General features: G+C 41.1%; 1 protein-coding gene across 2 annotated transcripts in view; it reads right to left on the reverse strand.

The window, feature by feature from the left end:
• Positions 1–265: 265 nt before the first annotated feature.
• The window catches only part of CHCHD3 (coiled-coil-helix-coiled-coil-helix domain containing 3), a 277,973-nt gene continuing 262,326 nt past the window's right edge, over positions 266–15,912 (reverse strand). For both annotated transcript variants that reach the window (XM_072784616.1, XM_072784615.1), the window contains 2 exons: positions 11,705–11,840; positions 266–994 (listed from right to left, as the gene is read on the reverse strand). In XM_072784616.1, coding sequence (XP_072640717.1) covers positions 971–994; positions 11,705–11,840 — 160 coding nt within the window. In that variant the 3' untranslated portion in view covers positions 266–970. The remainder of the gene's footprint in view (positions 995–11,704; positions 11,841–15,912) is intronic.

The following is a 15,912-nucleotide window of genomic DNA, read 5'->3' on the forward strand; positions in this document are numbered from 1 at the left end:
CTAATCTAGTTTCTGCCCCAGGCAGGGTGACTAAGTCATCCCAAAGACAGGAAGGTTCATGCAATTTGTAAAGATCTTACTGAATCCTATCAGGCTGAGAGGTGAGTTGCCTGTCTGAGGCTCTGCAAAGTGCTTTGGAGCTTTTTAGAGGAAAGGTACAGCACAGATGCAAATTAATAGCAATACAAATCAACTCAATTCCCATATGCATAACCATCTAGCCCAACGAAAGGAATACACGGAGCCCCGGGCTGCAATGCCAGTCTTCTTTGGAAAATATATTTATTATTGATAGTGAGTGCAGTAAAGATGTCAGTATTCATAATCGAGAAGAGGTTGTATAAGCCAAGGTTGCCTTTATGTTGATAAAAAATGCCTTATTTCACTTGTAATCATAAACATTATTCCAGTAAAAGAGGTACATTTTTCTCTCCTTTTTGTCTTACGTACATGATCACCATAATAAGTTAAAATGAAGTAGCTCTTCTATAGTCAAGGGAGAAAAGAAAAAGAAAAAACCAACATGCCAGAGCCTAGATGATTGTACCCAGCATTTCTGGGCTGAGATGGAGGTATAGTGCCCTCCCCTCCCCACTCCAAGGACCCTAGCCCCCATCCCAAGCCCCAAACCCAGCTTTGCTGGAGTGAGGGTTTACCCAACTGTGGAGCCTGGTAAGAAGAGCAAGCTGAATAGAAAGTTAAAAAGGTGGAGAGGGCTGCCTTTCTCTTTTAATTGTCACGAACAGGGCTGACTGACACTGCAGTGTGTCCTTGTTTGTTGATCCCTGATCTAGGCCTCGGCTTTTCAAACTGCAGTTGATCAAACTGGGATATGCTTCGGCTGAATCTGCTCTCTGGTGCTTCTCTTTAATCGTTTTCTCCTTAAATGGGTTACTTTCTTACTAGGAAAAAAAAATGTTCCACCTCTGGAATTAACGTTGAGGAGTTTTGCTTGTTCTAAAAGTTGACTTTATCCTCCCTTCTCAAGCATGCTCTGCAAGAGAAATAGAAAACATGAGTTTTACCAGCAGAAGGGAATCCCAAAAAATGACAATAACTGTTTAGTACTATTTGTATTACTTTTCAAGATCTACTCAAAACCACATAAAACAAGGCGTATGCTTCTTGGTCTCAAAATACTATTACCTTTAATGAATACCACCGTTTAATGATGTATAATTTCCAAATGACTCCACCCCCCCCACCATACTAAGCTGACTCAAGAGTGAACATGGCATGGATTGTAGGGGGGTGTGGACATGTGTGTTGTCTCACTACCAGGGGCATTTGGAAACACGTGGGAGTATTTCTGGTGGCCACAGGGACTGGGGTGAAGCTACTGTCAAGGCAAAAGGGGTGGGGGGAGGCATGAAGTAGTGATTAAACGTGAAAGGCTCCAAGAGGGCAGAATCTCTCCCAGAAACCTCTGCCCATTCTAGGCCAGAAGGCAGATGTTCATGAGCTTGTTGGGCTGGACAGAGCTACAAAGGTGAGTATCTATTTTCAAATTGCCAAAATGGCCCCTAGATCCTATTTAGTTTTTTATTTTTGTGAATGGGGTAGGGGGTGGTACACAGAAAGAATTCAACTATCAGATTAAAACTCTATATTTAGCCAGGGCAGGGGATATACTGCCTCAATTCTTAGGAATCTTTAAAAGACAAAAGTGATACTTTCCCCTTTAGTTTTAAAATAATGCAGAAGAGGAAGGAGGCTGTGTCAGGCCCAAGGTTGTCTGTGATTCATCTGTTTACACCTTCTTCCCTACAGCCCTCATCACTCTAGCCATTTATTCACTCAGCTCTTAACTGAGCTCCTACTAGATCATCACTGCACTGAGTGAGGTGCTGTGGGGAAACCAATACACACGCCCATCGCAAGTTAAGATATAATATACTGTAATAATTAGCTATTTAAAAATATATACTGGCTAAATATATGCTAAAAATTGATTTTACTGAAATAAGTAATACATACACGTAGGATAAAATTTAAGATAAACCAGAGAATACAGAGGAAAAAGTAATTTTTTTCTCTCTTTCCTATTTCTTAGTTTCTTGGGTATCTTTCCAGGAAAGTAGTAATTCAAAAGAGGAGTGGTTCTAACTTGTTCAGGGGAAGAGAACTCTCTAGAACTGGAGTGCTCAGAGGAGGCTTCTAATAGGATCTTTCAGAGCATCTCTCTGAGTCTTGCAGAATCTAGGAAGAAGGACCAGGAGTAGGTTGGGGGGGGTGAGGAAAGGAAGCAGCGGCAAGGATTTGGAGGGAGGAGCATGCCCAGTATGTATGGAGAGTGGAGGAAAAGACTAGCCTAGCGAGACAAAAGGGTATACACTAGGAATGTACCAAAGAAAAGAGTGTCAAAAGAGTCACCAGAGTGAGAGCTTGGCCGAGCTACTTTCTGTTGGCTTCTGGAAAAAAACCTGGGAATCCACCACATGTCCTTAAATAGGAAAATGTCATTTAGAGGGCTATCCTGACATCCTTGGCATAATGGATCCAAGAGATGAGAATCTGGAAGTAAGAAGACCAGGGCAGGGGCAGAGCAGGAATCAGGGTGGAAATGAGAAATAGAGCCATAAAAGACATGGATAGAAAAACAGTGGTGAGACCTAAGTTATGGTGATCCTTGTGACTGGGAAGCGAGGATGATGGCATCACCAAGAGAAATGGAAAAGTCAGTGGGAGGAGCCAGCCTGGAAATGAGAAAAAAGACTTAAATTTGGAGTTTGTAAGAAATTCCAGATGGAAATGTCTAGAGGAAAGTTGCTTGAGAAGAGATGTTAACAGTCTTTAGAGATAAAACTGAAGATGAAGAGAAATGATTGAAATAACAGGGCAGAACAGAAAGAGTGGAAGGACAAATAAGAGAGTGTGCTAGTCACAAAAGTACAGGATGGTAGATTATCCTGACTTAGCCATGATTATAAGTTGCTAAGAAGTCTATAGGGCACAAAAGACCAGATCCAAAAGTAGGCAAACTAGTTTAGAGAGAACACATATAGAAATGGTCACAAAATACATTCAAGGAGGAAGTCAATTAGAAAAGCCAGATGCATCCAGAGAAAACAGGAAAGACAAAACAGATAAAGCAGAAGACTTTGCTCAGCAGAATTGTCTTATAATGGACCACTACTCAGCCACCAAAAAACAAAACAAAACAAAAAAAACAAAAAGAAAAAAAAATCTTTCCACTTGCAATGATGTGGATGGAACTAGAGGGCATTATGCTCAGTGAAATAAATCAGAGAAAGACAATTATCGTATGATCTCATTCATATGTAGAATTTAATAAGCAAAACAAAGGAGCATAGGGGAAGGGAGGAAAAAATAAAACAAAGATGAACTCAGAAAGTGAGACAAACCATAAGAGACTCTTACTCACAGGAAACAAACTGAGGGCTGCTGGAGGGCAGGGAGGTGGGGGAATGTGGTAACTAGGTGATGGGTATTAAGGAGGGCACGTGATGTGATAAGCACTGGGTGGTATACAAGACTGATGAATACTGACCTCTACCTCTGAAACTAATAATACACTGTATGTTAATTAATTGAATTTAAAAAAAAAAAAAAAAACACCACCACAATGTGCGATTTCTCTCAAACCCATCATTCACATAAGCTCTGTATTTGTTGGAAAAATTAAAAATTGAGCACCTATGATGTAAGAGTCAGACCAGACAATGTCCCAGTATCACAGCATCTCATTTATCCTCTTGTGGCTTGATCTGTGTGAGATGACAACTGTGTGTCCAGTTATTTGGACAGGAAACTATGAATTCCAGATATATAGACAACCTCACCACAACAGTCTAGGTTAATACAAAATGGAAGTCAGTATAGAGTAGATTTATACTGAGTGCATCTAAAGGCATTTAGTTAGTTACTGAAGAAAATTATCAGCTTAAGAGCGATGCCATTTAGCATTTTGGGAGTTACACACTCACTACTTTCTTCAACAAACCAATGGGAACTTGAATCTATTATGTGCCTGGCCCTGGCTGGTTTGAAGATCAGCGGGCCAGTCTAACAAAAAGAGTAATGGAACACTTTTGAGCAAATCTAAAACACAGAGAAATCACTACATTCACAGAATAGCCTGCTACATGTATTAAAATTCTAAATTTCAAAGATAGCACAACAGTTCCACTAATTCACAGGTGGCTCCTTGAAGATACAAGGAACGAGGGAAGGCTCTGGGGCCAGGCTATACACATGTTGTAAACTGCACCTAGCTGCCAACAAAGGGTGGCAGAGGTGATACAAAACCTCCTCATTTCGGTCAAAGACGTTAATAAATAAAACGTCAAGTTGAAATTTTAAAAAAAAATAGACTGGCAAATACTCTATTATCACCATATCCTAACTATGCAATAAAACCTGCTCAAAACCCAGGTCTTAGGAACTCTGGCTGGAGGGATTCTGAGGCTTGAAAAGGTCTGTGTCACTTAGTGTCACCTTACAGGTTCTCCCACAATCTCTGTATGGGCTCTGTAAGTCGCTGCTGTTGGGCTGAATTTCAACACTGCATAAATTTAACACTGCATAAATTAACATAGGAAATTCCCCGAAGAATCAGGGAGAAGATTTGCAAGTTATAAAAAATTGCTTCCTTCATTTAAGGAACTGCTAACACTTAATCTTAATGTGGAGAAAGAAATTCCTTGCATTTGCTCATCATTCACGTACACGGGCCTGCAGAAACTCCTTCTATAAACAGCAGGGTAAATTACGGAGAGGAGAGAATGGCTCAGGCACCAATACTGCTCTGCCCCCAAGTCTCTTCCTGATTCCAGCCACCAAGGAGGGAACAACTGGCGGCTCACACTCGTCACACAAGAGCAGTGCCTCTGGAGACCAGAGATTGCCTGTCGTTTCCATTTATTAAAATGATCTTAACTGTTTTCCTCAAATATTTTTGCTACACAGTAATCTCATCAACTGATTTTCGAATTATAGCTTTCTTGAAGGGGTTGACTATCATAGCAATGTGTCAGCTACTGGATGTCTCAATATATTTAAGAAGAATTATGGCAACCCTGGATTGCTAAACAATCAGCATGAAGAGCATAAAAATATACTTTTTTTTTTTTTAAGATACTATTCAGAGTGCTTGTCTCTGAGCTCCCCTGGCATCTCACCAAGATTTGAAAGCCCTAATGAAGCGGGGTATGGAAGCAGGAGGGTTTATGAGGAAGCACTAAAATGAGAACGTGTCTGGGTACACCTGAGGTTTTCCCAAGGAGGGACATGAAAAGTGGGGAGTAAATGATGAGGGAGTTGGTGAAGACACCACGAGGAAACGGTGAGATAGAAGCCAAAGTCATCAATAAATTCAATTTGTGAGGAGCAGAGATGGGCTTTGCCTGCACACCAATCACTACTCCTGACCACCTGAAAATCTCATTAGCTAATAACTCCCTGTGTCCTCACTCTCTGCTCTCCCCTCAACAGCCAGTGACATTCTTTATTCTTCCTGCTTAATGCCTGGATCTGGTTTCATACCTTCTCTGACAAATGCTCTGTGTAATATTCAAATTAAGTTACGAGTAATTAACTGTTTACACAACTTGCCGCAATAACAGACAAAACACAAACATATTGCAGTTCTAACTCTTGAAGGATAAGCACTAGAAAAGAAACGCCTATTAAGAAAAAGGAGTCTATTATCATGATATTTCTTCTATTAAACCCAAATTTAAAAAAAAAAGGAAAGAAAATGCCGTAGAACGACTATTACTCTTAGACTATTACTTTGAGAAGCATTCCTATGATAGAAGAGACTGGGGATAACACATGTAAAGTTTGGGATTCTGTTTGCTATGTTGTGACTCCAACTCCAAAGGGCCACCCCACTGCAGGATGAGAACACCTATTGTGGAACACCCATGTGTCAGCTGGAGTGTGAGCAGCCCAGCTGGGCGATTAATAAATGTCATTAGGTGATGATGATAAAGAGGCCTTCGAACATGATAAAAACATGCTCCCATGGGTCTTCCCAGAAAACTAACCTTGATTTATCTTTGTGTTCCCTGAGAGTAGGCATCTGTGGACATAAGAAGCAAGCACATAAAGAGAGGGGCCCCTGTGGTGGGTCAGGAGAGGGGAGCAGGGTTACTGGAGCCAGGGGACCATGTGACATTGGTTCAGAGCCTCTTTCCTTCCCTCCTGCCCATGCAAACCAGGTGCATCTCTGCACCCAGGGGTACCTACAGTTTCAAAGGAGGCAACGGGAGGGGAGACTGACTTCTTTCTAAGGGGCTCCTGCGCTCTAAGACCTCTTCCAATTTGTTCTTGAGGCTGAACTAGGAACAAGTTTCCAGGGTCGGTCTGCTCATATATCTACCACATGGCTCAGACCGGACAAGCAGTGACAGGGAGTGGCCAATCCTCAACTCCCACATGGCTCAGACCAGACAAGCAGTGACAGGGAGTGGCCAATCCTCAACTCCCAAAAGAGAGAAAACAGAGACTTAGCAGGGCCTCTGAAAGATCGTAGACCTCTAATTCAGTTTAGGTCAATGGGCTCTAGAGCTATGCTTGTCCAACTCGTGTACACAGTTACTTGTTGAGAGTTCGGATGTCTGGGTCATCAGGAGTAGGCTATTTTGGTCTGGAATCTGCCCTGTATATAGGTCACTGACACTCTGTGAGTGCAATTTTTTTCCAGGTGAAAAGACAGGATTAGGTCACATGATCTCTAAAATCTGTCTTGCTCTAAAAGCCTATGACTCTACTAAATCATTTGGATGCACTCTATAATTCATCTGAAAACAATGATAAAATACACCTTGCTCTGGCACTGGGTTTTTCTTTCATGAACCCTTATTTCTAGAGTGACAGCGATTACTTTGTTTTTAGGCCTTCTTCACACAGAGGGAAGTATTTGAGCCCTGGTCCAACACAAACCCAAGTCACGGGGGAGATAAAATACAATGTCCTTAAGAAGGCTGACACCTCCTGCCATGGTACATCCCTCCATATGCCCCGATCTTAAGGTTTTCTATTTTGGAGGCTACCCATAGATTGGAGGTGTCATTTACATTTTGGAAATAGAGGACAGAGTACCCTAACACATTGGGCTGAAGGAACTTCATATTAAGATGTAGCCTCATTCACTACTACTGCCAGGTGACTTTCTGACGTCCCCAATGATGCCAGGAGGGAACATAGGACCAAGGTGAGCACTGCCTTGCTTATAAGATGCCCTCATTTTGATCCTTCCTTCAACTGAGCTGCTTACTTGGCTAATGACCCACTGCCCACTTGTTGATTTAAACTTCTGTGGCAGTTTATCTTCTCCTCAGTGGCCTCCTTTATCTGACTCCAGGTTCACACTGACCTCTGTCCTTTGGAATCTCCTGGGTCTGGCTGGTGTTTTAAGTCCTGGGCTTTCCTTAGTTCTTCTGATCTGGCGTCCTGCTCTGTCTCCACACTCCCTTGCCACGCAAGATCCACAATGGATAGGTGAAAGCCACTGCAGAACAGGGCAGCCCAGAGCAGACGAGAGGCAGACAGCCTACATTTTCTAATGGACTTTATTAGCAGGCAGGCTACTTTCTGCCAAACAGGGCTGTTTCTCAGTACATTGCCTTTGGAGAAACTGTTCTTACCCTCTCCTAGTTTATTCCGCCACTTTGGCTTCCCTGAGGCTGTCAGAAGCATCAGCTTCAAGGAAAGGGCATACAGCCGTAGGAGGCTGGGCAACATGCAGAAAACCAGAAGTGCAAAGTTGAACGTTGAGAGAACAACCTAAAAGGCAGAGGTACTAGTGCTGGAGGTCCTCAAAGCTGGGGTGCTGCCTATACCAAACAGACATGTCCTGGCCTGAAATGTGCTCATAAACGTGTGCTCCTGTGCACACAAACTTGCTCTCCTGGGATACCTGGGTGGCTCAGCGTTTGAGCATCTGCCTTTGGCTCAGGGTGTGATCCTGGGATCCCGGGATCCCGGGATCGAGTCCCGCATGGGGAGCTGGTTTCTCCCTCTGCCTGTAATCTCTCTCTCTGTATCCCTCATGAATAAATAAAACCTTAAAAAAAAAAAAAAAAAGAAAGAAAGAAAGAAAGAAAACTCTTGCTCTCCTGAATGGAAGTAGAATGAGTCCCACAGCATCACGGCTGGAAGGACCTCATGAATCACCTAGTTCAAACCCATAATTTGGCAAAGAGAAAACTGAAGCCCAGGTCACCATGGCTAGATTAGAATGTCAGCTACAGTATTTCCCATGAACTCTACCTTCCAGGGAACACGTAATGTTTGCTCAGAGTCCGGCCAACTTCTGTACCATTCTGTCAGCAGCAGGGCCGGGACAAGAGTTGGAATGCTTTGAAATGCCCCCTAAGAAGGCTACACCCCAAGCAGCCAGATGTTGCCAGAAAATATCAGGACAGTGGGGTGTCCAGGGAACAGAGCAATGTAGATCTGAGAGAGGTCCCTTTACTATCCTCCCTCCCACCTTTTGATAAAAAGAACTTGGGTACATTTTGGTCCACTGGTGGCAAATACCACCAGCTTCCCATTTCTCTCCCACCTTCTGTAGTCTCCTGTAAGGTAGGTGAATCAAGATTGAACAGAAATCAGGTTATAGTGGCAAGAACAGGTAATTTAATCTGTTTATAGAGAGCTATGAAGCTAGGCAGATATGAGAAATAACAGTCTATCAATTGATGTCTTCCTACATTTTTAAAAGCTGTACCTCATACAGCTAGCCAGTAGCTTTTACGTCTTAGAAATAATAATTACAGCAATTTATTATCTCTTTATCCTGATGAAGAACACATAACTTAATATACTGGAAGTAACAGTCTCAATGTCTCAACCCATGAAGAATTGTTTAAGAATAGCTGAAGAAAGATTGATGTGAGTAAATGGATGAAGACAGGAATATCCGGAAATTTTCCAATCAGTAAAATCTATTAGTCTACAGTACAGTGTCTCAAGGGAACCAGTGAAAGCCCAATCTTATGAGTCATTTAAAAGTGGAGTGGATTTGGTTCTTGGAGTTCTTCCAAGGGGAAAACTCTTGCAGTATACCGGAAATGACAGTACACCTAATGGGTTGCTGTCATGTTGACCATTTTCCACATTAGCATGTCTAGGTGGTTCTTTGGGTTTAACAAGGGAACACAAGAAAGGGGAACTGACTGGTCAGGATCCACTACAACTGATGCTCAGGACTACTATACTGCTGAGGCTCCTTCTAATAACAATGGGCAGAGTTGGGGGTCACAAGGTTAGGCCAACTTGAGAAAACTGGAAACGGGCATTAGAAGAAAAGTTGGGGACCTCCAGCAGAAATGATGCTCTCAACCCCCTGTGGGCATCTTGGTGTGGTCTTAAAATAGGGTACCTTTCTGCGTGGCCTTAGTAATCCCACCTCCCTATTTGTGACCTTCAGTCTCTACTATGACTTAATTTGATATTCATGTATTTTCATGTTTTTCTCTACACTTCATGATCATCGTTGACATTTTCTCTCATCGCCTTATTTCTGTATTATGTATATATTCTATATTCTGTATCATGGACATCCCGTCTCATATCTAAAACAAAAACCAAACACCATTTAAAATTTTTTTTTTGTTTTGTTTTTATGGTAGGGTATATCTTGGTCTCGTTGTTACATTGACTGTCACGAATGCCCTGGGTTTCAATTCTCTCAACTGGAAAACAGCGAAAATAAAACCATCTCTATTTACATCTCAGGTTGTCATAAAAACAGGCAAAAGAATGGATGTGAAATCACCTGGAAATCTAAAGTACTATAGAAATACAAGGTATTATTGCTTCTTGTTTTCTTGCCTATTACAATGTTGCCCATCTTAGGATAAAAATATTTTGTGGACAGCTATCTTTGTATTATTACCTGGTGCTATAACTCCCTGATATTTGAATAGAAGGGTCGTGAAAACAGGTACCTCAAAACACACTTGCTGGAAAGAACATTAAATTATGTTGCAGATGGGGGTGAGGGGGCCTATTTTGGAATCACCAGTAATAATCTGGTGCTCCAGGATGATCTGTTTAGTGGTTTCAACATGAAATAACACAGCTGAGGAAAAGAAGGAAAAATTAAGATGTACCAAATACTTTATATAAATGTAATCCCCATGACACTGGGGATAACATCACCTCAATTCACAGACAAGAAAAATCAATGCCCGAGGTCACAGAGTTAGTAAAAGACAAATCTTCAGTGCATACCCAGATCTGCCCAATTTGAACTCCCCACTGCACTGTGTGGCATATTTGATGTTGTCACAGAGTAACTTGTGTTTTATTGTATAAATATATCCCATTGATCGCATGGCACTAGATGCAGACAATTCAACACAACCCAGATAGACAGGGTGGAGTCAAAACTCCATGCACCCTTGCAGTTGCCACTTCAGTAATGTTACATATCACACTGTGCAAATAGGCATGTTAGATACCAGCACAGAAACATACACGTTGTCACAGCCATTCTTTGCACTGACTACTACCTCCACCCCAATATGGCACTAATATTAAGTTAGAAAAATCCATGAATCAGCTTGCAGGTCCCAGGGGCTTCAGTTAGTACTAAAGATTGGGGCTTGTTAAGAACATATCAGAGGTTGTCTTTGACAAATAAAATGTACTAACTTAACATGAGCAACATTACTTCTACCAAAGACCTTTAAAGAAAAGAATCACTGGCATGCTAGTAGGAGTTACACAGTTGGAGCTACAAGCAAGAAACAGAAGAAAGCCTCAAGCCAGTAGGCTTTTAAAGAAAATACAGGCTTTTTTTTTTTTTTTTTTAATAAATCTTGGTTATATATTTTTTTCTACTAGTGTTGATGTTACTTTCCAGCTACCCAGACAATACCAACCCTCCCACAAATATCAGAAATTTATAGTGTTAGAAATTTACACTAAGTGGTTTTATTAAAACTACAGCAAATTAGACTACAGAAAGCCATGCTGTGTTACTCAAACACTACATTTAGTTGGGTCAGAAGGCCAACTCTGGGGAGTTTGTCAGCAGAAGGAATCAAGGTTTCCGACAATTTCTGTCAGAACAACCTATATCCAACTGCTAAATCAGTTAAATGATGGGCAATTAGGTGATCTGCCAGAATTGAAAATTTGCGTCAGGGTTTATCATTAGCTTTCTAAAGCACATGAATTAGAGAACACACCCACAATCCCAACCATCTCTTCAGCTCTTCTCCATTAATATACAGGAAAAGATTATAAAGAATGAGCTTCAGGACGCCTGGATGGCTCAGTGGTTGAGCGCCTGCCTTCGGCCCAGGGCGTGATCCTAGAGTCCCAGGATCGAGTCCCACATCGGGCTCCCTGCATGGAGCCTGCTTCTCTCTCTCTGTGTGTGTCTCTCATGAATAAATAACCTTGAGACCTTGAGACACAATTATCATAAAAGACAAAAGTTCAAAACAACCAGGAAAAGTATTGTTTTAGTAAGAATCTTTTTCTTTCCTGCAAGTAAATGAAATGAGTTAAACACAAGGAGAATGTAGACTTTTCTCCCAACCACCTGGATGGAAGTCGATCACTAACGAATCTTGTTAGTTGTTATGGCAATTCTTGATGGTGATGACTAGTTTGGTTTACAAAGCTCTTCCATACACATTAGCCTATTCAGTCCTTATCAGTGCCCATGATGCTGGGCTTGCTTCCTTCTGGTGCCTCAATGAACTTGGCTCACACCCACCTGTTTGGCCTGATTGACACAGTGCATGTACTGGTTGGCCAGAGCAGAGCAGCTGAGGGTCTGCTGGGTGTTCTGTCGGTAACACTGGAGAATTTTGGCCTGCAGATCAGCACAGACAGGATGAAACTCATACCGCCTGAAACAAAAACAGGTGAGTGAGACAAATGGTCTTCAATCAGAATGAAGATCAAGGCTAAAGAGTATATAAAACATTAAATATGATATAAATGTTTCAAGCATAGAAAAAACATTTCTAAAAATGATTTCTATGAAATTAGTTCCAATAGTTGATACCAGTGATACCACCATGAGCCTATCCGGACACTGTAACACTCTCAACCAAGCCTATACCTAAACCAGGTGAATGGTGCCAATAATCTTTAGCCCAGTCTACCAAATCAGAAACCCAAGAGCCTCAATTTCTCTCACCCATGCCCACTCCAGTCAGTCACTGAGTTCGAGATAATGTGTGGTCTGGTCCTCTTTCACCATATTCACTGTCATTACATTAATTCATAATCACTTTTATCCTGGAATCAGGCAATGACCTCTAAACTAATGTCTTGGTTTTTGCCCTCTCCTCTTACCTTCCAAAACATTCTTTCTAATACGTAAATCTAAGACCAAATCTCTCCCTACCGCTTTCTACATAAAATGCAAGGTCAACAGGCAGTCCTTCTGGATCAGGTTTCCACCTACTCTTAGGCTTCATTCCCCACATTGCTGTAGCTTGACCAAACTGCTTTCAGAGTTTGATCCATACAACACATCCCTTCTTCACGTCTTTGCTCATGCTGCTCTTGATCTTGGACATGCTCTGCACCCACACTCGCACTCATTCCTATATATCCAGAAAATAATTACTTGTCTTTCAATACTTGAGTTAAGTATTGAAGTGTCACCTTCTTTAGACAGCTTCATTAGCTCTCCATTCAGCGTAGAGTCTACTACTCCCTTTTTGGTGACCCCACTGAGCCTGTATTAAGCTTCCTCTACCACTTTCTTTCACCTTCCACTTAACAATGACTACACCATAGCCTGATGTAATTGATTAGCCTATATCTACTAGAAGGCAAATCCCAAGAAGTAAGGACTGTCTTATTTTCTTTGTGATCTCAGTTATTGATACGGATACCTCTTATGGAAGTCATGCAATAAACTGCTAAGAATACAAATGGGTGGAGAAAAAACATTTTTAAATTTTCTGGGCTAAAATTTTACTAATTATACTTACAAATCTCAGATTTTAGTTAGATTTGCTTTCAGTGAATATACAGTACCAAACATAATGCCTCCAAAAATCTTAAAATACACACTTGAAAAATGATAACAAAATCAACCAAATGAATTATGCCAATGAAAAGGAAATATTCTTAAGATGGTAGAGGAACTTGAATTATAAGAACTAAACATACCCAGAAAAAATACATAATATTATCACTTTTAATCCAGGAATTTATATTTTTTCCAAATTAGTTTTTAGTATAAAAGGCTTCCAATCTTTCATATCAGTTCTTTTTTTGCAATTTAAATTTTTTATTTCTATAGTAATCTTGAAATAGCATTATTTTATATTAAATGGGTTCTAAAAAAAAAAAAACCCTAGAGAATACAGGGGGAATATTTCTCATCAATAAGGAATCCCCTGGGTGACGATTTGTCTCCTTACTTTTATTCAATACACTAAGCTAACAGATTTTGCTAGTACAGAAAACTGAAATGCAAACCATGTTACTGGTCCCTGAGGGAATTTACCTCTTACTACCTTTTTTTTTTTTTTTTAATTTTATTTATTTATGATAGTCACAGAGAGAGAGAGAGAGGCAGAGACACAGGAAGAGGGAGAAGCAGGCTCCATGCACCGGGAGCCTGACGTGGGATTCGATCCCGGGTCTCCAGGATCGCGCCCTGGGCCAAAGGCAGGCGCCAAACCGCTGCGCCACCCAGGGATCCCCTCTTATTACCTTCTAAAGAAGGTAGACATACAGGGAAAAAATAATCCCACAAATTTTTTGTAACATTGATTTTACTTCTTTTACTTTTTCATTCATGACCTTACTGCTCTGCCAAATACCTAGGAACAGGATTTAAATCCAATCCCCGGAGTTTCCATTCTAAGATTTCGAAGTTTATACATCTATGAATTTTTTTTGGACACGGATTTCCCTAATCCCCTACCATGAACATCAGCATCTAAAGGGAGTCAGCTGTTCTTTGAAGAGCAGAAACACAGTCATCACAAACTGACTGATGATAGCAAGGCACATACCTGGATAAATACTAAATAAAATATAATTAAGCATTAGGGCAGCTGAACCTAGCAAATACATGACTAATGTCTAGAACAGTTCATGGGAAAACAGGGTTACATTCTCTCCTAGTGCTGAGGACCACAATTCTTCTACTATATCTTAGATTTTAAAAGGAGAGGAAGGGGATGCCTGGGTGGCTCAGCGGTTTGGCGCCTGCCTTCAGCCCAAGGCATGATCCTGGAGAGCCGGGATCGAGTCCCGCCACATTGGGCTCCCTGCGAGGAGCCTGTTTCTCTCTCTGCCTATGTCTCTGCCTCTCTCTTTCCGTGTCTCTCATGAATAAATAAATAAAATATTTAAAATATGTATATATAAAAGGAGAGGAAGGAGGATGGGGAAAGAAGACTAGAACAATCCCAACCATCTCTTCAGCTCTTCTCCATTAATATACAGGAAAAGATTATAAAGAATGAGCTTCAGGACGCCTGGATGGCTCAGTGGTGGAGCGCCTGCCTTCGGCCCAGGGCGTGATCCTGGAGTCCCAGGATCGAGTCCCACATGGCGCTCCCTGCATGGAGCCTGCTTCTCTCTCTGCCTGTGTCTCTGTCTCTCTCTCTGTGTGAGTCTCTCATGAATAAATAAAGTCTTTAAAAAAAAAATGAGCTTCCACATACTGCACAATATAAAGAAGTTGGTGGGTTTTTTCTTTTAAAAAACTATTCACGATGGAACAATTCATCCAATACTATGAACTGTGTAAAAAGGGGTAATTTAAGTTATATAATAAACATTTACCGAGTTGAGCTATCAGTCATGTAAGTTGATGTCCATAAGTTATTTATGATTTGAAATGTGTCAAAATATACTTTTATCACCACAAATCAATACTGCTCGCTTCCAGGGTCCTGATTTCCTGTCTGGTAGTCTGTTCTATGCATGTATGTCACACATACACTCAGACATCTTCTGAAATCTTTTTTGTATATATTTCAATAGTATTGACGATTAGATAGTATAAAGGGGGAAGGACGGGTAGAAATCAACATAATTGTGTCCCAGTTCCTGGAGTAGACTCTGGTACATTTTCCTTGGATTAATCTGAAAGGGCAAAGCTCTGCCTCTGTATTGATCCGCAATGCTTGTTATGCTGCTCTAATGCACTGTTTTCACTTTGGGAAAATGCTAAATGAGATTACCATCCACCATTAGAAGGCCATAAAACACGAGCCATGGCACCTTCCATTCAGGAAAAGGTTTAAAGGCATTTCCAATATGCATTATGGTAAGCCCTCCATATAGCCACCGAGTCAGCAATTGATTTGTATTGACTGCTTTCCTTCCTGCTGGTGGAAAAAGCCACAACAAGGCAAAAATAACAAAAGGGCAGAATTTCAAGATACCTAAGAAGGAAAATTAAATCTCGGCGGCAAGAGACATTTAAATAATTTAATTTCTTTGCATGAAAAGGATATTTTAAAAGGCAAATGGCGAATGAGAAATGTTAAGACAAAGATGAAAAACAAATCTAGAGAACTCGAAACAGTAATCGAGAAAGAGCTAGAACGGTAATCCCCAAACATATTGGGCAAAAAAGAATTGGTGGAATGAAGTCGATACTTGAAAATATATACTGATCAAAAATAAGAAAAAAAAAACAATTTCGTGGTCACTTGAAATGATTGGGGATTTTGAGGGGTCCCACCATGTATCCCTATACTCCTCCTCTTCATTTCACTTTGCCTTTTTGGACTCTACACTCTGTTCCCTTCCTCCTCCCTCCCTCCCTCTCACAAGCATCTACCTTCGCCCTTCCTACCTTACCCCACAGTGGCCCTAAGGACCAAGGGGGTTGATAACCATATCCAGTGACAGAATGAGAAAGCCTAAGACGTGAACAGAAAATAAAATCACTCCTGGTGGCATTCTGTATCAGCAGAGCCACTTTTGCCAATGCTT

The sequence above is a fragment of the Canis lupus genome, chromosome 18 (assembly GCF_048164855.1).
Source record: "Canis lupus baileyi chromosome 18, mCanLup2.hap1, whole genome shotgun sequence".
NCBI classification, from domain to species: Eukaryota; Metazoa; Chordata; class Mammalia; order Carnivora; family Canidae; genus Canis; species Canis lupus.